This window comes from Myotis nattereri (assembly GCF_964212035.1).
Source record: "Myotis nattereri genome assembly, chromosome: 3".
NCBI classification, from domain to species: domain Eukaryota; kingdom Metazoa; phylum Chordata; class Mammalia; order Chiroptera; family Vespertilionidae; genus Myotis; species Myotis nattereri.
This window is the reverse complement of record NC_138077.1, coordinates 161,492,485-161,518,402: the sequence shown is the minus strand read 5'-3', so window position 1 is coordinate 161,518,402 and position 25,918 is coordinate 161,492,485. Positions and strand designations below refer to the sequence as shown.

The following is a 25,918-nucleotide window of genomic DNA, read 5'->3' as shown; positions in this document are numbered from 1 at the left end:
ATGACCAGGGGAAATGTAGTTTAACTTTAACTGTTATCCATTCACTCATTCATTTATTTAATATTGTTACCTGCTATATGCCAAACTTGAGCTTATGAGCATTTCACATTTCTAACTTATAAGTTATACTTATAACTAGTATTTTTTTTGTTTTGGTGAGACACATAGAGCCAATTTTATAGCCCACCATTAGTAATTATCTGAACCTTAAAGCATGTATTGTAGTGTATTACTTTTCTTTCTGGTTTTATCTTTATTTTCTCCTCACCTTGATTTAAAAAACAAAAACAAAAACATGTATTATATAAGCTACCTCAAGTCCCATTAAAATGTAAGGCAAAATAAAATTTTTAATAGAGAATAAATACAAAATTGCTTTACAAGCTATATAAGGTGGGAGTATTATCCTATATAATAAAACCCTAATATGCAAATGGACTGAACGGTGGAACGACCTGTCGCTATGATGCACACTGACCACCAGGGGGCAGACGCTCAACGCAGGAGCTGCCCCCTGGTGGTCAGTGCGCTCCCACAGGGGTAGCACCACTCAGCCAGAAGCCAGGCTCATGGCTGTCAAGTGCGGTGGCGGGAGCCTCTCCCGCCTCTGCGATAGCTCTAAGGAACGGAGCCGAGTGGTAAGGAGCTGTGAGCAGGCAGGCGGTAAGGAGTGAGTGGTCCCGGACTGTGTGAGGGATCCCAGACTGCAAGAGGGAGCAGACTGGGCTGAGAGATCCCCCTCCCAGTGCACGAATTTCACGTGTTCTAGTCTCTAATAAAGTTATAATGCTATACTCATTCATTCAAATATTTCAACACTGTATACCAGGTGGACTAGGAATAAAATAATGAATAAAACTTGGCTCTTACTCACAAGAACTTAAACTGGTACACCCATAGATCCTTACCCAGAATATATTAACTTATACATAGAACTAGTGGCCCAGTGCACAAAATTCGTGCACATTAAAAGGGGATTAATTAGAGGAAATATTTTAATATTGCTATTTGCCCTTTCTCTATAATAGAAGTATCAGAGATGAAAGAAAATTAGTAAAATGTATATGAAAGTCTTCCTTCTGTCAGTGTCTGGGGCACACCACGGGACCCAGAGTCAAGTCCCTGCCCATCCATGTGCACCTCAAAATCACGTGAGACCCAGACCCAGCTGCCCCCTCCCCCCCATTGGGCTAGATCCAGATCTGGCCGGTCCCACCCTTGTCAAGCCGTGCCGTGCAGGGGGCGTAGCCTCAGGTTCCCTGGCCCGGGGAGGGGGGGGGGGGGCCGGGCACGGCCTGAGGTCCCCCGTCAAGCCCCGCCGGATGGGGTGCACGCCTTGAGTTCTCCCGTCAAGCCCTGCCAGGTGGGGGGCGCAGCCTCAGGTCCCCCGTCAAGCCCCTCTGGGTTAGGGGGGCGTGGCCTGAGGTCCCCCGGCCCAGGGCAAGGGGAGCAGCCTGAGGTCACCCGGCCCAGCACTGGGATGGGGGGGGCACACCTTGAGATCCCCTGTCAAGCCCTGCCGGGCGGGGGTTGCAGCCTGTGAGGTCCCCTGTCCAGCCCTGCCGGGTGGGGGGCATCACCTGAGGTCCCTCGTCCAGCCCTGTCAGGTTAGGGGGCGTAGCCTGAGGTCCCTCAGCCTGGCGCCAGGGTTGGGGGCACAGCATGAGGTCCCGTCAAGCCCCACAGGGGCAGGAGGTGGCGCAGCCTCAGGTCCCTGCCTATTGCTTGTTAAGGCTCGTTAGGGGAACTCAACCTCCACTGTGGGTGCAGCCATCTTGTGTTACAGAAACACACCCCGCCTCCTCTGTGAGCACCGCTATCTTTGTGGTGAAGTGATGGTCAATTTGCATATTCCCTCTTTATTATATAGGATTATGTAAAATAATAAATTCATAAGTAAATATGGTTAAAAGAATGTTACTGATTTGCTTCATTTTCTAGTTTGCATGGCAATATTTAGAGTTGTAAGTCAAACTAGTTAGAATAACAAATGCTAAATATATGTATTTTATTAAGCACTTAATAGGTACAAGGGATACCAAGTGGAGTAAGTACCATTCCTACCCTCAAGAAGTTCTAATACGGCTAAGGAAGAAACGCATGAGTGACTGTAATACTCTAGATAATACCATATAGTGTGATAAAGGAGAGAACAAGTTGCAGTGGAAACAAAAAGAAGGCTTCTGTTGAAAGTGAATTATAAAATTAATTTTAATTACTAGGAATGAGTCAAGTAACATCTCTGAATAAACAGCCATTTTGTATAGAAACATACCCATGCACTTCATAAGCTCTAATAACTTTGCCTTATTATTAAGCAAAGAAATGTCTAATAGCATATTTCAGGGAAACAAAATTCTCAGAGGTGGTTAAAATAACATTTTGGTACTTTGAAGCATTATCTTTTCTGGACATTTCATTTGTCATTCTTTTTGGTGGTGGTGGTGGTGGTGGTGGTGTTAGGTTGCTGAAAACATCTTTGAATCTCCAGGTAGGAGAGTAATCTACTTAACCCATGTGACACCTGAATCCCCTCTATAGCATCCTGTCAAAAGGTCATCTAGTTTATGTTTTCATGCCTGGGAATCACAACATCCTGAACCAACTCTATCTGGGAGCCTGTCTAACCATTAGAAAGCTCTTTTAGATTCTAATGTCCTGAAGGAAAGGACTGTACCATTTCTATTTATAATCTCACCACCTCACTCCATAATGGGTGTTCAATAAAAGTTGAATGATTCCACTGCAGTGTTCGCCTATCAATTAAAATTCTCTCCCTTGGCTATATAGTGTTTTGGATATTTGAACATAGCTATCATGTTTTCTAAGCTATTTATATCAAAAAATTTTTCATCTATTCATATAACATGAGTCCCATCACCTTCTTACTAATCACTGACTCTATTACTTTATATTCTGGAGCTAAATACAGTATTCTAGCATGGTCTGATGAGTGCAGAGTAGGGTGGTTCCATCACTCTTACCTCAGATACTTTATAAATATAGCTTATAGCGTTAGCACTGTTGATTTATTTAAAGTTTACTCCACTTAAATTACTCAATCAGTTTCCCATCTGGTGTTAACTTTTGGTATATTCATTAAGTACCCTATTAACTCTAGTCTCAGCACTGACTTCTCCCCTGAGCTTCTCCCTTCTATATGCACTTGTCTATTAGACATTTGTTCTTGGCTAGACTTACATACCTTCAACGAAATGGATCCCAAACAAATTATTTTCTTCCCATTCTTTAGAACTGCTTCTCCTCTAGATTATCTATTGGAAGTTGCCTAAACTAAAATATTGAGAGTCATCTGAACATCTTTAGTTCCTCAGCATCCTATTTAGTTGTCATGTCTGTGAATTTCACACACAGTTTTCAACTCCATCTGCTCTTCCATGCCTTGCTTTTTTCTTACCTGTACTATTCTTCCTTGCCTGTACTATTTCAAAGCCTCCTAATTTGTGTCCCTATGTTCAGTCTTGTGTAGGTACTTTCCAGACTCATTTCCTAACATTCCCTTGTATGCACAGAGTTTACATGTTATAGAACTCTGGTCCTTTTGTATTTCACACACTGGGTAACCCTACTTCTTATCTTGGTATTATTGCATGTGTTTTCACTCTGCCTGAAATGTACATTTCTCCTTTTCCCTACCCGCAAAGAATTCCTTTTCCTTCATGAGACTTAATTTAAGTATCACCTCTGGGAAGCTTTTCCTGACGTGCTAAAGCTAAGCTAGTTTCTCAAGCCTGTTGTGTATGACTTTAATAGACACATGATTCCAATACAGCATTCGTCTCTACCTGTTATATTGTAAAAATCTTGAAGACAGGATGTCTTTCATATCTGCTTTTTTTCCATCTAGTTTATAACCTGTACATAGTAGATACTACTTATTACATGTTTGAATGAGAGAGTACATGTGGAATGGAATTTAACTTGGTTGAAGAAATCTAATATTTTAATTTTTAGTATGGTTTACTGGTAGCTTACATCAAGTTTAAATTATATTAAATAATTTTACATTTGAGCAGTTCATTTGATTCTCCAAGAACATTTTATTTTTACATATTTTTAAATATTTAAAATACTGGCTTAAAAAATACATTCCTGATTCTATGTTCATAATTTAATAATTAGCATTTAGTTTTTTTCTCTTGTTTCCATATATTTCAGGCCTACTGTGTAACAGAACCTGGAGCAGGCTCTGATGTAGCTGGTATAAAGACCAAAGCAGAAAAGAAAGGAGATGAGTATATTATTAACGGTCAGAAGATGTGGATAACCAATGGAGGAAAAGCTAATTGGTATGCTATTTAAAACATCTCTGTATATTGCTTCTTAATTACTTTATATTCAGGTTCTTCCCTCTATTCTTTCTTTTATTATGAAACCACCATGATTAAGTTTTATTCAAAGAACTTAAGAAAGGTCCATAAAAGATCATAAATAGTTCAGTGATTTTCAAAAACTATTCTTAAGCTCTAAACTATGTCTTCAAATTGACTCTTAGAAGTTTAATTAGAGAAATAAAATAAAACAAAAACACCTGCTCTGATTGAGTCTGATTAGGAAAGCTAGAACTCCATCTATTTGCCTTACTATCTCCTCTCTCCATACCCTACACCAGCACCTCCTTGGAACTGTCCCTCGAACACTAAGGAAGAAAGAAAACCATTAACAGCACATTTCTTTGATTGCGAGCAATAAGCATTGGCAATCTGAAAACTCAGGTTATCTTTTAGAAAAGACAGAATTTTACTTTTAATAAAATCTAAAAGGTCTAAACGTATAGGTTCAAAAATAATGACATGAAGTTCAACAAAGATCATAAAGTCACTTGTATAAATCTAAAATGTTGAAGGAAAACATATTTGATAGTATTATTTGTGGGGGGGGGGAGAGGAAAATTTAATAACTATAGCTTTGGCCTGTGTGGCTTAGTTGGTTGAGCGTCATCCTGTGCACTGAAAGGTCACTGGTTCAATTCTAGGTCAGGGCACATGCCCAGACTGCGGGCTTGATCCCTGGTCAGGGTGCATGTGGGAAGTAGCCAGTTAGTGTATCTCTGATCAATGTTTCCCTCTCACATCAATGTTTCTCTCTCTCCCTCTCTCTTCCTCTCTCTCTCTCTGTCTCTAAAATTAATAAAAACATTTTTTTTAAAGTAACTATAGGTTCAGTAGGAATCAGCACTGTGATGTAGCTGCCTTTAAGAAGCTAATATAATTTCTTGCTAATGTAATAGAAGAATAGCATCAACACGATAGTAACGATTCTGGGCAACACATATTAAGACATGCATTGGCAAATGGAATAAATTCAGAATCAAGCATAAGTCCTGCATTAGGAGGAGCCTACAAAACATGTCTTATGAAGAGTAAAGGAATTAGGATTGGTTATTTTGGAAGACTTCTGAAAATTTTTAAACAATGTCATATGGAAAGAAGAGCAGTCTTGCACATTTCCTTCAGAAACCAGTTTAGAATTAATGGATGAAAGTTAGAAAAACGTAGAATTCAGCTCAACACAAGGATAAGCTTTCCAATAACAATGCTGTTAAGTGTGTGTTAAGTTGTTACAGAAAATAATGTATTTACCTATCACTGCAAGTGTATAAGTAGAGACTTCTAGAATGAGGACTTTCTAGTGATTGGAATGATGAACTAAGAGGCTATCTTTCCTCGTTTGTAAAAAAATATGACTCAATATATCTGTGTGCTCCAGCGAGTAAAGCATTATTCTTGGGAATGAGCTTACCAGGAAACCATTTGTTTTACTTTTAGCATCTCTATCCTTTTAAGGAGGTGTCTAATAGTACAGATATCATTATCTTTAAGTAAGTCATCATAATACCAACAAGTGATTAAAAAGTAGAGAAACTTAAAATTTTAACAAGTTGAGTGAAATCTAACCATGCAATTAGAAGTATTCATAATTTTAAGAACTCATTAAGTACAGCTCCTTTTTTAATTTATAGATTGATTTGAGAGAGAGAGAGACATCATTTATTGTTTCATTTATTTATGCATCCATTGGTTGATTCTTTTTTTATAATTTTTTAAATTGATTTTAGAGAGAGGAGGGGGGAGGGGAGGGGGAGAGAGAGAGGGGGGGGGGGGACATTGATGTGAGAGAGAAACATTAATCAGTTGCCTCCCACATGTGCCCTGTGTGGGGATCAAACCCACAACCTGGGTATGTACCCTGACTGGAAATCAAACCTGCCACCTTTTGGTATATGGGATGAAGCCACACCTGCCAGGACAAGTACAACTCTTCATGTAATAAGACAAATTAGGTAATATATAAAGCTAAAATCTATTTTTTTTATTTATCACTATTACTAAAACTATAGAGAGTGATAGTTTATTAGTTTTAAAAGTAGAAAATAAATTTAAGGAATTTTTAGAAAATTCTCTCATACAAGGGGATTTAGAACATGGGTTACATGGATATTTGGATGTTTTGCATTTCTCCTGTGTTTCATTTTAACATCTTTTTGGGATAAAGGGAAAACCCAGCAAATATTCATAATAATTCAGCTTTAAAAAAAAAAAAAAAAAAACTTGACTGCTGCATGAAGAGGACAATAGTCAGAACATTGAGGTCTCTATCTCATTTCTTTTCATTGGCAGTCCTATTTGCCCTCCTTTGCCAGATAGCTAGTCCCTTAAAGAATTGAACCAGTTTGGGGGGAAAAAAAAGAAAGAAAAAGTGCCAGTTCCAACATGCACATACTTTCTTTTTACATTATCTTGATATAAGGAGTTTTTACTTTGAAGTCACACTACTAAAAGAAGTTAAACATATTAATTAAGAAGTTGACTTGACTTGAAATACTACCTTTGCCATACCATAAGTATGACTTGGACAAGCTTTTAAACCTCTCTGATTCTTCATTTCGTCAGCTAGACAAGGGGGATAATAGTATTGGGATTGTTGGGAAGATTAACTGAGATAGCAGTCACAATGAATTATCTGCTAATATTCTCTTTATTATCATGTATGTATATATTATATTAGGTATTTTTTATTGGCTCGTTCTGATCCGGATCCTAAGGCTTCTGCTAGTAAAGCCTTTACTGGATTTATTGTGGAAGCAGACACCCCAGGAATACAGATTGGAAGAAAGGTAAAATGTATATTTATCAGTGGTTAAAGCCTCAAAATTATTTTAACCGTAAATTTCAAAATTACCACTTCAGTTTCCTTTATGAAAACATTTTATTTTTATTAAGTTGGAATAAAAATAAATCTGTGTTTTGATGTTATCAGGTGAAATAGCCTATAAATTGCTAGAGATTTTTTAAGGTGAGAATAATTCTTTGAAGGAGTAGTATTTCATGGTGCCAGTCTGCAGAGAATGCTAATAACAGTTGTGAGGGATAATGAAGCAGGGATAATGTTATTTATAGGACCTATCCAATAATGGAGTTTTAGATATTTCAAAAGTCTTTCCCGCCCTAACCGGTCTGGCTCAGTGGATAGAGCGTCGGCCTGCGGACTGAAGGGTCCCGGGTTTGATTCCAGTCAAGGGCATGTGCCTTGGTTGTGGGCACATCCCCCGTGGGGGGTGTGCAGGAGGCAGCTGATAGATGTTTCACTCTCATCGATGTTTCTAACTCTCTGTCCCTCTCCCTTCCTCTCTGTAAAAAATCAATAAAAATATATTTTTTTTAAAAAAAGTCTTTCCCACGCTTTTTCTTACACACAGAAAACTTTCAGGTAGGGTAAGTGGCATTATGCCCATTTTATGGATTAAAACAATGTGACATAAATTGACTACCCAATGCCATACAACGCTAACCTAAAACTCTGTATGTGATATCACTTATATGTGGAATCTAACGAACAAAATAAACTGATGAACAAAAAAGACCCAGAGACATTGAAACATGTAACAGACTGACTTATTTCAGAGGGAAGGGGTAGGGCAGGAAGAGGTTAACCAATGAACTTACATGCATATATGCATAACCCACCCATGAACACAAATAATAGTGCAGGAAAGGTCTGGGGAGGGAAAGCGAGCAGGGTGAAGGGGGTCGAGAAGGAGGGGGAAAGGGGACATCTGTAATACTTTCAACAATAAGTTTTTTAAAAATCTGTGCCTTGAGAAAAGTGTGGAAATAGCGAAGAGCCTTAAATGTGGGAAAGCAAGAAGAAATGTACTTAGATAAGAAAAGGTGCCCTGGCTGGTGTAGCTCAGTTAGTTTGAGTGTCGTCCTGTACACCAAAAGGTGGCGGGTTCGATTCCTGGTCAGAGCACATACCTAAGTTTCATGTTCAGTCCCCGGTTGTGGGGCTGTGGCACATACTGGAAGCTACTAACCACTGTTTTTCTCTCTCTCCCTCTTTCCTTCTCTTCCTCTCTCCCTAAAAAGCAATAAAAACATATCCTCATGTGAGGCTTTAAAAAAAAAAAAGACATATATCCCTGCTCTTGGGGAGCTTTCTTTCTAGTAAGAGAGACATGATTATATTGTATATAACTCAACCTCCTTAAATATTTTTTTGAAATATTGGGAATTTTACAGATTTGTGAAATTTGATGATTTTCAAAATGTTTTGTGTTTTAGAAGTTATATGGCTTGAGATGAGTCCAGGAAGCTTTTTGTTTTAAATATTCTGGTATTTGGGTTGATTCTTGGAAACAGGATAGAATAAGTACTTTTCATAAACAGTTTTCTTATTATAGCTGAGTGAAGGTTTGAGGTACTAGAGTTTATTGACTTAAAAAGACAAAATAAAGAGATGTTGGTTTATTTTTCTGTCAGACTATATATTGTTGTTACCATTTCTTCAAGACTTGAAGCAGGCTACTAATATTAAAGCAAGCAAATTAAAGAATTTGTTTAGAGAAACCAAGATGGTGGCATAGGTTAACGCCGGAGATCGCTGCCTCGAACAACCACTTCAGAGATATAACTAAAGGACAGAACGGACATCATCCAGAACCACGGGAAGGCTGGCTGAGTGGAAATTCTACAACTAGGAGGAAAGAGAATATCATACCCAGACTCAGAGGAGGCGCAGTGCTGAAGTGAAATACTCAGATCCCCGGGGACCCGCCCCGCCCAAGCCCTGCACAGAACCATTTGCCGGATAGCCTCAGGCAAAGGCTAGATTAGCACCGCCCTAGAGATCCAGCACAGAAGCCCTCCCACTGCAGACACAGCAGACTCTCATAGCCAGTTAGCCTGGAGGTCAAATCACCCCCGGTATTGCCGACAACAATCAAGGCTTAAAGGCAACAAGACTGCGCACAAAGACCACTAGGGGGTGTACCAAGAAAGCATAAAAAATGCGGAGACAAAGAAACAGGACAAAACTGTCAATGGAGGATACTGAGTTCAGAACCACACTTTTAAGGTCTCTTAACTGTCTAGAAGCTGCCGATAAACTTAGTAAGGCCCCCGAAAAGACTGGTGAGACCACCGATAAATGTAGTGAGATGCTCAAGAAATCTAATGAGACCCTCGATGTTGTGATAAAGAACCAACTAGAATTAAGCATACACTGACTGAAATAAAGAATATTATACAGACACCCAACAGCAGACCAGAGGAGCACAAGAATCAAGTCAAAGATTCGAAATGCGAAGAAGCAAAAAACACCCAGCTGGAAAAGCAAAATGAAAAAAGAATCCGAAAATACGAAGATAGTGTAAGGAGCCTCTGGGACAGCTTCAAGCGTACCAACATCAGAATTATAGGGGTGCCAGAAGATGAGAGAGAGCAAGATATTGAAAACCTATTTAAAGAAATAATGACAAAACTTCCCCCACCTGGTGAAAGAAATAGACCTACAGGTCCAGGAAGCGCAGAGAACCCCAAACAAAAGGAATCCAAAGAGGACCACACCAAGACACATCATAATTAAGATGCCAAGAGCAAAAGACAAAGAGAGAATCTTAAAAGCAGCAAGAGAAAGAAACCCAGTTACCTACAAGGGAATACCCATACGACTGTCAGCTGATTTCTCAACAGAAACTTTGCAGGCCAGAAGGGAGTGGCAAGAAATATTCAAAGTGATGAATACCAAGAACCTACAACCAAGATTACTTTATCCAGCAAAGCTATCATTCAGAACGGAAGGTCAGATAAAGAGCTTCACAGATAAGGAAAAGCTAAAGGAGTTCATCACCACCAAACCAGTATTATATGAAATGCTGAAAGGTATCCTTTAAGAAGAGGAAGAAGAAAAAAAAAAGGTAAAGATACAAATTATGAACAACAAATATGCATCTATCAACAAGTGAATCTAAGAATCAAGTGAATAAATAATCTGGTGATCATAATAGAATCAGGGACATAGAAAGGGAATGGACTGACTATTCTTGGGGGGGGAAAGGGTTGTGGGAGATGCGGAAAGAGACTGGACAAAAATCGTGCACCTATGGAAGAGGACAGTGGGTGGGGAGTGAGAGCGGAGGGTGGGGCGGGAACTGGGAGGAGGGGAGTTATGGGGGGGAAAAAAAGAGGAACAAATGTAATAATCTGAACAATAAAGATTTAATTAAAAAAAATAAAATAAAATAAAAATTAAAAAAAAATAGAATTTGTTTACAGCTCTATGTTCCCATAGCTCATACTTCTCATTAAAAACAAGATTTTTTTTTTCCCCGTAAGGAGAAGGGTTATGATGTCTGCAATTTCTCAAATAATTGAAATAGTGCTGATAGCTATACACACACCCAACACAGAAGTAAAGCAAATATGACAAAATGTTGACAACTGATGAATCTAGGTAAAGGGTATATAAGTATTCATTATACTACTCCAGCTCTTATGTTGATGTGAATATTTTCAAGATAAAAAATTGAGGAAATGTAGCTACTTTGGCAGTTTCTTATAAAGTTAAACATGCACTTACTGTATGCCCAGCACTCCTAGTTATTTATCTAAGAGAAATGAAAACGTGAATGCTCATAGCAGCTTAATTTATAATTGATAAAAAGTGTGGAGAGAGAGGGGTGTCCATCAGCTAGTGAATGGATAATGGATATATGGCACATCCATACAGTGGAATATTATTCAGCAGTAAAAGAAATGAATTATTGACCAGCAGCAACATGAATGAACCTCAAAAGCACTATAAAAAGAGAAAAGTCAGACACAGAAGGCTGACCTTGCTATTCCACTTACATTCTAGAAAAGGAAAAACTGTATGGACAGAAGTCAGATCAGTGGTTGCTTGGAGCTGGATAGAGTAAGGTAATTGATTAAAAAGGGGGGTACTAAAGCTCAGCCAGTGTGGCTCAGTGATTGAGCATCAACCTATGAACCAAGAGGTCACAGTTCAATCGATGATTCTCACTCATCATTGATGTTTCTATCTATCCTTTCCTCTCTGAAATCAATAAAAATGTATTTTTTGAAAGTGTTCAAGAGAACTTTTTGGGGTGCTGAAATGTTCTGTATCTTGACTGTGGTGGTAATTACACAGCCATTTGTCAGAACTACTAGAAATGTATATGCAAACATGGTGAATTTCTCTATATGTAAAATCTATCTCAACCTAATTTTAAGAAACAGTTAAGAGAAAACAGAAATTCAACTTTTATCCAGTATATTACTTTGCTAACTCTGTTAAGCTAAAATTAAATGTGCCAAATCAGATTGTTTGATAAATGCTTTTTCTGACATTCACAGTAAAAAAAAAAAAAAAAAAAAAAAGTAGCTTTCAAACATATAATGAAATTTGTCTTTGTAGGTGTTATATACATGAAGAACTCTAGACTAGTGTTTGTTTCAAAATTTGTGAAACATTGTTTTGAACTAGGTAGGAGTTGACACTTATTTTTGTAATGGTCCAGATTGTAAATACTTTAGATTTTGAGAGCTATATGGTCTCTGTTACAGCTACTCAATTCTGTCATTGTAGCGAGAAAGTAGCCATAGGTAATATGTAAATGAATGGGTATGATTATATTCCAATAAAGCTTTCTTTACAAAGTAGGCATTGCAGGCTATAGATTGTTGACCCTTGTTTAAGACAGTTGCAGCCAAAACCGGTTTGGCTCAGTGGATAGAGCGTCGGCCTGCGGACTGAAAGGTCCCAGGTTCGATTCCGGTCAAGGGCATGTACCTGGGTTGCAGGCACATCCCCAGTAGGAGATGTGCAGGAGGCAGCTGATCGATGTTTCTCTCTCATCGATGTTTCTAACTCTCTATCTCACTCCCTTCCTCTCTGTAAAAAAATCAATAAAATATATTTTAAAAAAAAGACAGTTGCAGAAATCATAAAATAGTGATTAAAGCAAAAATTCATGCTAGCTCAAAAAATGTTCCTTTAATATTTATTGTTTTTCCTACTAGGAATTAAATATGGGCCAGCGATGTTCAGATACAAGAGGAATTGTCTTTGAAGATGTAAAAGTGCCTAAAGAAAATGTTTTAATTGGTGAGGGAGCTGGTTTCAAAATTGCAATGGGAGCTTTTGATAAAACCAGACCTCCAGTAAGTAATGTGACTTGATCATCTTCATATAGGATCTCTTATTACACTGAGTAGTTTTAGTTTAACATTGTATGCTTCGTGTATATTTCTTTTCTAGTATCTGCTTCTCTTATTAAGGGTGGAGAGATAGTTTTCTTTTTAGAATTCTTCAACTCTCTTGCTGCCTGTTACAGAAATTATTTTAGCAATTACAAAATTACTGTAGTTGCTGCTAGATTTTACAGAGGCAGTGCAGACAGTCATTCCTATTGATAGGTACTCATTTCCTCTTGCTTTACTCATTAGGAATATTTCCCTAAGAAGCTTTCCTTTCTTAAACTGAAGGAATGATTTATCTCTAGCTCTGATCCTTTGCCTCACAAATGCCTTCCGTTAAGCTTAAATTCATAAATAATATAAATTTAAATCCTGGTGCACCCCCAACACACTGCCTTAAGCTAGTTTATCTTTGTACAGTCCTTACTGTAGAATCTTAGGCAAGTAGCCATTATACTGTGTGTTTTAAAGACTACATGATCTCTCTGCTTTGTAAAACCTAGGTAGCCGCTGGTGCTGTGGGACTAGCACAGAGAGCTTTGGATGAAGCTACCAAGTACGCCCTGGAGAGGAAAACTTTTGGAAAGTTACTTGTCGAGGTAATTTAACATTGAACTTGCTTTGTTCAAACGTAAATACAGTCATTTTCATCTAAATATTTGATAATTGTCTTTTAAGTACAAACTATTTCTGCTATGGTAGCAAGAAGATAATGTGGTCTGTCAGGATGAGTTTCAAGAACAGATTTTCTTTCTTTTTTAATGTATTTTATTGATTTTTTACAGAGAGGAAGGGAGAGGGATAGAAAGTTAGAAACATTGATGAGAGAGAAACATTGATCAGGTGCCTCCTGCACACTCCCCACTGGGGATGTGCCTGCAACCAAGGTACATGGCCTTGACCGGAATCGAACCTGGGACCCTTGAGTCCGCAGGCCGACGCCCCATCCACTGAGCCAAACCGGTCGGGGCAAGAACAGATTTTCTTTATACTCTGCTACTATTGTCTGCTCAGGGGATTGTGCTAATTAAGAAGAAGAAAAAGAATAGCCAGTATTTACTGAGTGCCTATTGTATACATGACACTGTGCTACACATTTTAAATAAATTGTCTAATTCTCCCAGTACTACCCTTAAAATATCCATTTAAGATTGGGAAACAGAGACTGAGAGAGATTCAGTAATTTGTCCAAGATCACAATTTATGTATCACAGATCTAGGACTCCATTTCATGTTCTTAATCCATGTGACATTCCATGTCTTCTTAGTCTCAAATAATTTCCATACTAAAGAGTCATGTCCCCCATGAATTTCCAGGGAAATTTTTAACTCTTAATCTCTCCAAGTCCTGAAGAGATATATTATCTGTATTTTCTCCTTCTGTAACTCTCCTGAGGTTGTACAGTGAACACCCCCTCTTTCAGTCCTCATGTGTCAATGGTTCTCAAACCATCTGTGGTGAAAGATTAGGTTTTTGTTTTTATTTTTCATTTCTAAGCAATTGTAGACTATTATTTTTATAAATATAAGAATGTAACAACATCATATTGTTATAAAAGTTTCTAAATGTTTACTCTCACTTTCTATGCCATGAACCAGTAACAGTTTGTGAACTGGCCCACAGATTACATTTGGATTAGTATTGCTCTATGTCCATTAACCTTAATTTCATCATTTATCTTTCTGTGCTGTATTCTAGATAATTTTCTCAGTTTTCCAGTCCTTTGATCCTGTCCCTAATCTGCTACTTAATCCTACCTTGAATTTTAATGACTCTTTAAATTCACAGAATATTCAGTTCTTTTTTAAAAAAATATATTTTATTGATTTTTTACAGAGAGGAAGGGAGAGGGATAGAGAGTTAGAAACATCAATGAGAGAAACATTGATCAGCTGCCTCTTGCACACCCCCTACTGAGGATGTGCCCGCAACCAAGGTACATGCCCTTGACTGGAATGGAACCTGGGACCCTTTAGTCCTCAGGCCGACGCTCTCTCCACTGAGCCAAACCAGTTAGGGCTTCAGTTCTTTTTTGAATAAACTAGGGGTTCCACTCCTTCTTTTATGGTGTCCTGGTTTCTCTATCTCCTTAATTAAATAAAAGTACTTTTTTATAGTCACTTTCAGATTTTTTTTCAAGTTCTTAGGGTGTTAATCTTTAGGTCTGTTGCATCTTCTATCTCTGTTACAGCCAATTATTTTCTCTCTTAATTTTTGCTTGTAAGTTTATCTGTTGCAGGTATTCTTTTTCTTCAGTGCATTGACATAGCCCCTAGGCATTGACTTTTGTACTTTTATCAGGTACCTCAGAGATTTCACCATTTCAAAAGCTGCTGCTGTTGTAGTTTTTTACATTAATTTCTCCACTTGGGAGAATCCTGATCCACAGAGGCTGTACACATTGATTCCACTGTTTTTGAACCTTCCAGTCAGAGTCCTAGGCAAGAGATAAGCTTTGTGGCCTTCCTGCGCTCATGAGCAGAGACTCTTAGTTCCCCCTGTCGAAAGAAGCTCTGTTCCTAAGTGCTTTCTCTGTGTGTGTAAGGAATCTCAATGTTCACCCCTCGTCTTCTTCATTTTGCATCCAAGTCACCTGTTCCTGTGTGTTCACTAAAACTCCAGCTTTTTCACATTGAACCCAAATCTGTCTGATTTTTTTTTCCTTCCCTGTGTCATTTATTCTCAATCAAAATTTAAATTCCTTCTGAGAGGTACCTGTAGATTTGTTTCGTTCCTTTGAGCTCTTTTTTCCCCCCTAAATCAACCATTTCTTTATGTTTGTGGCCATAAAAAGAGTTTACATTAGCTCATTCATCTTGCCAGACTGCATATATACAGATTAATAAAGTGAATATTATTGAATATTAGTTAATCTTACTCTTGAACAGATAACAACTACAATGTTATTCAGTGGAGATCTGTCATCATTTACGGGTCTTCCTCACCAAGTATCTACTGGTAACTTTTCAATTCAGTATGGAATGTTCTTGTATGTTCCCTTTCTTGTGGGCTCTGGAGATTGTTTTCTGAATTCTTACTACCTGCCCCAGTATATTTTGCCTCATGGCCCTTCATTATTAAGTATAGAAAAAGGCTTAGTCTTTACTTACTACTTACTCAGAATACAGTCTTTTACCATTTGATTTCTCCTGAAGATTTGCATCACCTCTTAATTACTCTGCAAAATGCTGGCTGCCTATAATCTCAATATGTATAGTGGTGTGATGCCATAATTCCCTGTCACCCTTTTGCCAAGCACCCCTACCCCCCAATCTATGTGTTCTTTACAACTCAAACCTGCTGACATCTATGTTCTTGGACTATAGCATTATGAATAAGAAGAGTTACCTCATATTTGGAATCCACACTTGAATAATTGATTAGCCATTTCATGTCTGATATTGGGAAATATTCAAAGATATATTGCCATATACCTATGTTTTCATATGGAAATCTGAAGCCAAAAAATGTAAATATTTTGTACTAGGTGTTGATGTGGTATAAATGTGGGAAAGAGGGGAGATAAAAGGGGATATAGTTTGCAGTCTTTTTTTCATTTATCTATGATAAAGCCTACTTTAGCTCCATCTACATTGTTTTTCTGTCTATACCAGTAGATATTCCAGACTCATCTATAACATTCCATGTAATCTACTTTATTTTCTTCCATTTAAAATTAAAATATTAATTTAATATATTAGGACTTACTTTCTAAAAGACAACTATGTTACAATGTGTCTGCCTTTTTTTCCCTCACTTCCAAAATAACCAGCTTTTGTATAGTTCTTAGTTATTTGTTATTCTATTTCTACCATTATGGTTTCTTATTCTTACTTTCTGGGTATATTGGCTGTATTTTATGCTGGAGTATATGACACCCCACTACCTTTTGACTCAATGCAACACGAAGACTCATTATTTTATGACCTGACTTTATAAAGCATCCAACCAGAATATTTCTTCCACACAGTCCAAAATGATAAAATAAGATTATCATGTCCTCTATTTTTTCTTAGTAATGTGATGAGCATGTTTGCAATTCTAGGATTCCCCACCATTAGTCTTCTCCTCTTTTCTAGGCTAAACAAAATAAATACTAAGGGGCCCATTTATGTATATCTTTGGTTTATTATCTCAAAAAAGAAGAAATAAAAATGGGTGGGGTTTTTTTTAAATCCTATTCACTACTGTGTTTATTATTATTGTTATTATCACTTCTCTTAAGTGAATGCTATGTCTGCTACTTATTCTTATATTGCTTAACTTGATGTAACTCAAGCTGCCCCAAACAGACGATGGTACTTTTTCTTGCCAATGAATAAAACTAGGAAAATTGATGACAGATTACTGGATGGTAAAAATTCTTATGGCAGTAATTGCCTGCTCCTTTGTCTAGTCAGAACCCTATGTTTTGGTGAATTTGAGTGATCTAGGATAGTATGAAAGAGTCTGTTAAGAATAACTCTCACTTGAATTAATTATTATTGTTAATTACCAGTAATTTTTCCCAATGACTTCCCTTTCTTGGTAGGAAAATATCAGAGGTGGAAAAGGGTTATTTGAGAATGAAATATACCTCCCTCTTTATTAACTACTAGTGGCCCAGTACACAAAATTCATGCTCGGGGAGGGGGTGTTCCTCAGCCTGGCCTGCACCCTCTCCAATCTGGGACCCCTCAAAGGATGTCCTACTGCCAGTTTACAGGGATCGGGCCTAAACTGGCAGTTGGTCATCCCTCTCGCAATCTGGGACTGCTGGCTCCTAACCGCTCACCTGCCTGCGTGCCTGCCTGATTGCCCCTAACCACTCTGCCTGCCGGCCTGCTTGCCCCCAACTTCCCCCTGTAGCTGGCCTGCTTGCCCCCAAATGCCTCACCCCCCCCCACCCCCGCCAGCCTGATCACCCCCAACTGCCCCGCCTGCTGGCCTCATCCCCACCTTCCCTCCGCCCCACTGGCCTGCTCGCCCCCAACTGCCCCCTGCTGACCTGCTCACTCCAAACTGCCCCCCTTTGTCCTGATCACTTCCAACTGACCCCCACTGATGGCCTGCTTGCCCCCAACTGGCCCCTCTGCTGGTCTGCTTACCCCCAAAGGCCCCGCCCCCCACCAGCCTGATCACCCACAACTGCCCTCCCCTCTTGGCCTCTAACCGCCTCTACCTCAGCCCTGCCACCATGGCTTTGTTCAGAAGAACGTCCGGAAGGTCTCCTGGAAGGTCTCCCAGTGTAATTAGCATATTACCCTTTTATTAGTGTAGATTTTATGTTCAAAATTCTTCTAGTATCTTCTTATCACACTCAGATTAAAATCCAAAATCCTTACAATGGTTCTTTATTAGCCACACTGGCCTTTTGCTGTTGTTGTCTTACTTTTATTCTACCCCCAAATATCTACTTTATCATTCATTTCACTAAAGAAACTACCCTGAGCGCCCTATGTAAAAAATAACACCTCAGACACTCTATACATACTAATTCTGCTTTTTTTTCATAGCTCTTATCACTACCCAGCATTATATATCATGTGTGTGTTTGTTTATTGACTTTAGAGATAAGATACATATCATAAAACAAATATTAAAAAATAATATAGAGAAATATAGGATTAACTCCCAAAACGAGAACTACAGGCAGGGTCACAGAAACCAAAAGGAGAGAGAGTACTGTGTACTGGTTAGACACATTACAGGGAACCTGAGCTGGGTTTAAACAGTTTATCAGAACATGGGCTGAAAAGCAATGAATGTGACTCATTGGGAGTGTTGATTAAAACACATAAACTAGGCACCACCCCATATTTTTTCATCAAAATCTCTCAAGAGGCCCTAGCCGGTTTGGCTTGGTGGATACAACGTCAACCTATGGACTGAAGGGTCCTGGGTTTAATTCTGGTAAAGGGCATGTACCTTGGTTGCAGGTTCCCTGGCCTTGGTCTAGGTGTAGTAGGAGGCAACCAATCGATGTGTCCCTCTCACATCGATGTTTCTCACTGTCTCTCACTCTCCCTTCTGCTCTCTCTAAAAATTAATGGAAAAATATCCTTGGGTGAGGATTAACCAAAAAAGAAAAGACAAAATCTCTCAAGAGAAGCATGGGCATCTTATACCAGGTTGCCCAAGCTATAGTACAATAAGGTCTAATATATATTGCCAATGGAAATATAAATTGGTATTACTTTTTATAAAGTAAAATAAATTTTGGTAAAATATATATCAAAAATACCTGCCGTTGGGCCCATATTGCAATGGTTATTCTACAGCTATATTTCATATGATACTCCCATATGTGCAATGTGACATAAGTATAGGTTATTCATTATAGCCTTGTGTAGAAATAACCAAACATAGAAACAACCAAAATGTTGATCATCCATACAGTGGAATACTTTGCAGCTATAAAAAAAGAGTAAGAAATTCTTTATATATTGATATAGAAAGCACTCAGGTTTGTTGATAATAAAAGCAAAATGAAGAACCATCAACATGGTAGACTAACGTGTAAAAAACGGAGACTATTGCAGTATTTGCTTTCATATGTATATGTAATATCTCTGGAAAGATTAGAAAACAAAACTGTTTAACTGGTTACCTCTAGGAAGAAGAATTAAATGAGATGGGGAAGGGGAAGGATGATAGAAGTGAGAGGAAAACTTGAATTTTGATCTGGTGGATATATAAACCTATTAAAAATTAAAAGAAAAAAAACAGAGTGAAAACTGCTGCTCTGTTTGTGGAGTAGCCGATTTTATCTCACTGTTTCACTAATAAACGCTCCTTCACTATTAAAAAAAAAACCAAAACAGTGAAAACTAAACCAAAAAATTAAAAATAGAAACTTTAAAGAATCACTGGCTTAGAAGAATGGGCAAAATTCAGACAAGTAGAAGTAAGGGAGGATATTACTTTACTTCTTCCACATAGGAATTATTCAGATTGGTTAACAATGCCTCCTCTAAGGCTTAATTACCATGCCAGTATCAAGTAAGTTGTCACATTATAGTGTGACTGGGTATATGCTCTAAATATAGTAAATTGAAATTAAACAACTCAGTGACTTTTTTTATTTTTTTGTAACGTTTGGTTTCTATTAATCCACACAGTCATAGATTGTGTGGTTTTATAACATTTTAGTCTTCAAAACCTATTTTGATGTTGCCTACTACACAAAGCACCTTTCTAATCATCATAGTATTCTTGTTTCTGAATGCCTGTGGAACTTCTTTTAATGTATATTACTTTAAAGCATATGTTCCATTCCATGTTCATTATAAAATAATTTATATGATACAATATAAGTAAAATTAAGAAATCTTATCTATAATCCAATTGTCCAGAGACAATTAGTGTAGACATTTTGCTCTATATTCTTTTTCCATGAATATATTTTCCAAATCTGTAACTATATTATGTATTTGAATTTTTCACTTATCAATATATGGTGAACATATTTCCATCCCATAATATATTTTGCCATATAACTCATAGAACACTATCTCTTATTGAAAGTATCCATCTTATGTCTCCTATTTGGTTACGAACCTCTAGAAGAGGCATCTTTTATTTGTCCTTGTCACAGCATTCGCTTTCCCCTATCAGCATCTGATACACATTATTCACAATATGGAGCTATTTTCTTTAAAAATCCCAGCAGACACTCAAAAGGATACAAATAATTTCTGTGGTATTTTTCCCAAAAATGCATAACTTCTTTTCAGTCCTGTGAAAACATCTAATAAACTCAAGTTGATGGACTTTATTAAAAAAAAAATAACCGCCCTAGCTGGTTTGCTCAGTGGATAGAGCGTCAGCCTGCAGACTGAAGGGTCCCAGGTTCGATTCCAGTCAAGGGCACATGCCTGGGTTGCGGGCTTAATCCCCAGTAGGGGGCATGCAGGAGGCAGCCAATCAATGATTCTCTCTCATCATTGATGTTTCTATCTCTCTCCATCTCCCTTCCTCTCTGAAATCAATAAAAATATTAAAAAAAAAAAATAACCAATCAGTATTCTTGAGAAGTGTCAAGGTCATGAAAGACAAGGAAAAACTGAAGAATTGTAACAGACTGGGAAAGACTAAGAAGAAATAACAACTAAATTCAATTGGAATTATATTTGGGATCCTTGAACAGAAAAAGGACATTAGTGGGAAAGTTGGCCAAATTTCAATGAAGTTTAAATTATCAAATTAACTTCTTGATAAGTATACTATGGTTTTATAATATGTTAACATTGGAGGAAGCAGAATGTAACTTTTTAAGAGTAAGCTTAGTTTAAAAAAAAAAATTTTTAATTCCAGGAGGAAAACAAAAATTAATATATATTCTTAAACATTTTCTTTTTAATTCTAGCACCAAGGAGTATCATTTTTGCTGGCTGAAATGGCAATGAAAGTTGAACTAGCCAGATTAGGTTACCAGAGAGCCGCATGGGAGGTTGATTCTGGTCGACGAAATACCTATTATGCGTCTATTGCAAAGGCTTTTGCTGGAGATGTCGCAAATCAGTTAGCTACTGATGCTGTGCAGATTTTTGGAGGCAATGGATTTAACACAGAATATCCAGTAGAAAAACTAATGAGGGATGCCAAGATCTATCAGGTAAGGTTATAAATAATTTTTGTTGTTTTTTAGGAAAATAATGTTTGTAGATGACATTAGATTTGATCATTTAGGAATTTTATGCCACTAGTAATAACAAATGACATCATAGATGTTTGTCATCTGAACTAGTTAACACAAATAAGTATATTACCTTTAAGTACATGCCTTAAGAGAGAATATGTTGCAACATCAAATGTTAGATTTCCCAAACTTTTTGAAATGTTAATATTTGATTTTTTAAGACAACTCCAAAGTTTTGGTAAATCACTTTTTTAATAATTTTAACTAATGGTTACAAAATTATATATTTTCTTGGTTTTCACAAAATCAGGTTTTGGAATCACTATAGACCCTATATATGATTTTATTTAGTTGGGTACTAAAATAGAGCTTAAACTACTTTTTAAAATATTAAGTAAATTGAAGTATTTGTGTAACGAAGATATTTCACCTACATGTGTATCTTTTTTTTCTTGCAGATTTATGAAGGTACAGCACAAATTCAAAGGCTTATTATAGCCCGTGAACATATTGGCAGGTATAAAAATTAACAAGGTCTCTGTAGAAACATGACTAATTGTTGAGTAAATAGAACAAAATCCAGTATTTAAGCTACAGAAAAAGAAAGGGCTTCAAGATTTTTCCCAGTGAAAATCTTCAAATAAGTACTCTTCACTAATCATATACAACTGATTCTAATAGTAATTTTTCCTTTGTTTAACTTTATGACTTGCCTTTCCTCAAATAGATTTGGTTTCATTAAATTATGTGTTGTCTTCAGTACCACTGTACTTGAATTATATTAACCTTGAAAAATGCATTATTTTTGTTATTTTGACTTCTTTTAAATTAGAGTAACAGAAATTCCTTGGAATTTCAATATTTTTCCTATGACAGAATGGTGGGTTTATAAAAGTAGGATATTCTAAAATATACAATGAGAAACTTTTATAGGATTTGGACGCAACCAAATAACTTGCCAGTGACTTTGTAGACTTAATGATATTGTATTAGAGGAGTTCATTCTGCTAGAATTTGGAAAATATTTATTTTCAATTTTATACAGTGATAGTAAAAAATTTGATGCTTATATTCTCCCATTATACAACAACCAGAAGTTACTTAAAATTTTTGTTTAATTCTGGGCCCACATTTTCACTTGCCTTATTTAAAATAAATCAATAAAGTTTGCCTTAAATTATTTTTATATGACTCCAATCTCATTTCATGTGCATACTGAAAAGAAACTTTTAAATAAAAGTCTTCAATACTTATTACTGTGTCTGTATTTTTTTTTTAAACCTCACCAGAGAAAATGTTTTTCATTGGTTTTAGAGAGAGGAAGGGGGGAGGGGAAGAGAGAGAAAGAGAGAACGAGAGAGGGAAACATCCATTAGTTGCCTCCCAAATGCTCACAACCTGGGTATGTGCCCTAACCAGGAATCGAGCCTGCCACCTTTCAGTGTATGGGACAACAATTCAACCAACTGAGCCACAGCAGCCAGGGCAGTGTACGTGTATTCTTTCCAGAAAATTTATTACTTCATGTAATAGTGGATACCTAATTTATATACTATGATGGAATAAAAATCTTATTTGGATTTTGAACTGCATAAAGTTACTTGCCCATTTTTCATGAGATTATTACTAGAGGCCTGGTGCACAAAATTCACACACAGGTGTCTGGCATGGAAGGGCAGGTCCCAGCAACCTCTGGGCCCTGAGCAGCACCTGGGCCCCTAGGCCCGGCACACCCCCCTCTGCCTGAGTCGCAGCCCCCGAATCCCCACACAGAGATGCGGTGAGTGAGGCCAGATGCTGCAAGCCAGGGCACAACATGGGCCTTTGGGCCGCCCAGAGGCACCGCACAGAAGCCAGGCAGGCAGCACGCTCTCTCCCAGCCAGCCTTGCAGACCAGCTCCTGTGCGAACCCACAGGGAGTCAGACTGGCCACTGCGGTCCCAGGGGCTGTGGCCCAGCTCACCCGGAAGAAGCTGTGGAGGTGCGAGGCGTGCTCCTTGCGGGCAGGTGCCCGGCACCTGAGCGTGGGGGCTTCCCTGGTGCACAAGCCCTGGAGTCCCAGGGGAGGGTAGCGGGCGGAGTGAGAGCGAGCTCAGTGGACACCTGCATTCTCTTTGCACCTCCATCCCCATCACCCCCTGTCTATTTCCAAATACAGTCACAAGGGAAAGGTTAGGGATTCAATTTGCATAAAGGGAGAAGGTTAGGGGGCCACAATGCAGTCCGTTACACTACCCTCAAATTACTCAGTCTTTCTGGTAACCTGTTCTTCCTAGGACCCCCACCCTAAGTCACCTTATTTGCATAAACTCGAGTGATCTTTTTAAAGAACCTCATTATGAATAACAAACTCCTATCAAAAAAATTCCAAGGGTTTTAGGAACTCAGAGCCAGGGAGTGGGAAGAAAAGCCAAATACATATCCTATTCCACACTAAATTATAAAAATCAAATCTTTTACAAAAGATATTTAAATGACAATTTTTTTGTGCTCAATTATAAAATTGTATTTTAATGGCACAGCTAGAGTTTGAAGAGATTTGAAGACTTCCTAATATCCCAAATTGGATATTACATAGAAATTATAACTTAAATAGAATATATGTATATTCCAAATGCAGATTTGGATTTATAATACACAGGTCCAAAAATTTACCAATTCTAAATACTAGCATAAAGGTTTCTAGATAAAAATACATTTCAGAGCCATATGATGAGAATATTTATTGAACTACCCTTGCTAATAAGTATTAAGCAATTATATAACTATCAATTAAGACTTTAGTCACAAGTAACACAAATGAACTTAAGCTACTTTAAGTTAAAAAGTGAACAATTGTATTTAAGTCAATTGAACTTCAAACAACGCCAGGGTCAGGGGCTGTGAAATTACCCCCACAACCTCCAGCCCTAGGCAGTGGAAAATCACTAATGACTTTTGACTCCCAAAAAACTTAATTACTAATAGCCTACTTCTACCAGATGCCTTACTGAGAACTGAGAACATAGTCCATTAACACATATTTTGTATATTATATGTATTAAATCTTGTATTCTTAAAATAGAGTATGCTAGAGAAAATAAACTTATTAAGAAAATCATAAAAAAAGAAATACATTTATAGTACTCTATCTACTTATTGGGGGGAAAAATCCACATACAAGGAGACCAGTGCTGTTTAATCCAAGTTGTTCAAGGGTCAACTGTATATTGAAGTGCCTTGTGGATCTAAAGGGCAGGGATGGAGTCAGTTTTAGTAAGGCACTAGAACCCAAACAGTCTTTAGCAATCCATGAAATACTATTTTTCTACCTCACAACTCTACTTCTTGCTGTGCCGGGGTCCAGCCCCAGCAGGTCCAGGGGTCCCCAAAGGTGTGGACGGAGTTGGCGAAGAAGAGGCAGCGTTCAGTTGATCAGCAGCCTAGCCAGGATCTCTAGCCAAGTTCTGGTCAGGATCTCCAGCGAAGTTCTGGTTAGGATCTCCAGCCAGGTTCTGTGTCCATGGTCTCTTGCTAGGTTCTCCAGCCAGGTTCTGTCCAGGTTCTCCAGCCAGGTTCAGTCACCAGGTTCTAGTCAGGTTCTCTTGCCAATTTCTGTAGTCAGGTTCAGTCCAGGATCTTTTGCCATGTTCTCTCCAGCGAAGTTCTTCTGTCTCTAGGTTCTGTGTAGGTTCTGTCTTCTTTCTGTCTCCTCAGTTCTGACTTGTTACATCTGTATTTATACCAGTTGATTCCAATCCTATCAATCTCTATTCCAAAGGTTAGGGCGTTTCTTATCTCCATTCCAGGGAGTAAAGATTATGTAGCTTAAGCATGATTGTTCATAGTTAAAGTGATTAATTACCCGCCTGGCACTTAGTTAAGAGGTTTTATTCCCTCCCTAACTTCAGGGGAAAATCCCTACCTGGGGAAACAACCTTTCTCAGAGACCTTGGTTAAAACACATAGTGCCAAGAAGGTGAGCAAACATATTAAGAACAGTATGCCATATATGCCAGGTCCCTTGAAACAGCAAGCATGGACCGGCTCCCAGCATTGCTGTCATGTGTTGTTGTTGTTGTTGTTTTGTCTTGTTCTGTAGCTTAGTTTTCTCTGTTTCTTTGATCCCATCCTATATAATGAATAGCTAATATGCTAATTAGATCTGACAGTGGAACGACCTTCCAGAACAACCTTGCAGAACGACCAGTGGGTGGCTGCAAGGGCCGAACCCCTTGCATGAATTTCATGCATCAGGCTTCTAGTAATAGTATAAGATCTAATATTCACATATTAGATTTCCCACCACTTATCAGCTGTCTAGAGCTATAAAAGCCAGAAGGGTAGGTAGAATTATAAATTATAAACATGATTGCTAATTGCATATATCTGTGAATTGATGGTTCCTGGAAGAGGAATCCTAGCTAATAAAAGAGAAACATGGTAATTAGCCGTACCTCTGCTACCCTTCCCATTGGCTAATCAGCGAGATATGCAAATTAACTGCCAGCCAAGATGGCGGCCGGCAGCCAGGCAGCTTGAAGCTAACATGAGGCTTGCTTGCTTCAGTGACGGAGGAAACCAACGTTCCCCGCCTGCCTTGCCGGCCTCTGAGCTTGCAGTTTGAAACATTGTTACAAAATAGAAGCTAAACAAAACCCCAGAAACCTGCTTTCAGCCCACAGGGATCTCAGAGCTGGAGTTGATACAGTGTTTCGATTACAGAACCCAAACAAGCCAGATACCTGCTTTCAGCAGCAGAGGCCTAAGAGCTGGAGGCAGAGCTAAAGCTGGCCAGAATAAAAAAAAAGAAAA

General features: G+C 38.1%; 1 protein-coding gene across 2 annotated transcripts in view; it reads left to right on the top strand.

The window, feature by feature from the left end:
* Positions 1 to 22,377, top strand: part of ACADM (acyl-CoA dehydrogenase medium chain) — a 32,672-nt gene extending 10,295 nt beyond the window's left edge. For both annotated transcript variants that reach the window (XM_081087248.1, XM_081087247.1), the window contains 6 exons: positions 4,180 to 4,310; positions 7,030 to 7,138; positions 12,327 to 12,467; positions 13,007 to 13,102; positions 20,852 to 21,100; positions 21,583 to 22,377. In XM_081087248.1, the coding sequence (XP_080943374.1) occupies positions 4,180 to 4,310; positions 7,030 to 7,138; positions 12,327 to 12,467; positions 13,007 to 13,102; positions 20,852 to 21,100; positions 21,583 to 21,654 (798 nt within the window). In that variant the 3' untranslated portion in view covers positions 21,655 to 22,377. The remainder of the gene's footprint in view (positions 1 to 4,179; positions 4,311 to 7,029; positions 7,139 to 12,326; positions 12,468 to 13,006; positions 13,103 to 20,851; positions 21,101 to 21,582) is intronic.
* Positions 22,378 to 25,918: the final 3,541 nt, after the last annotated feature.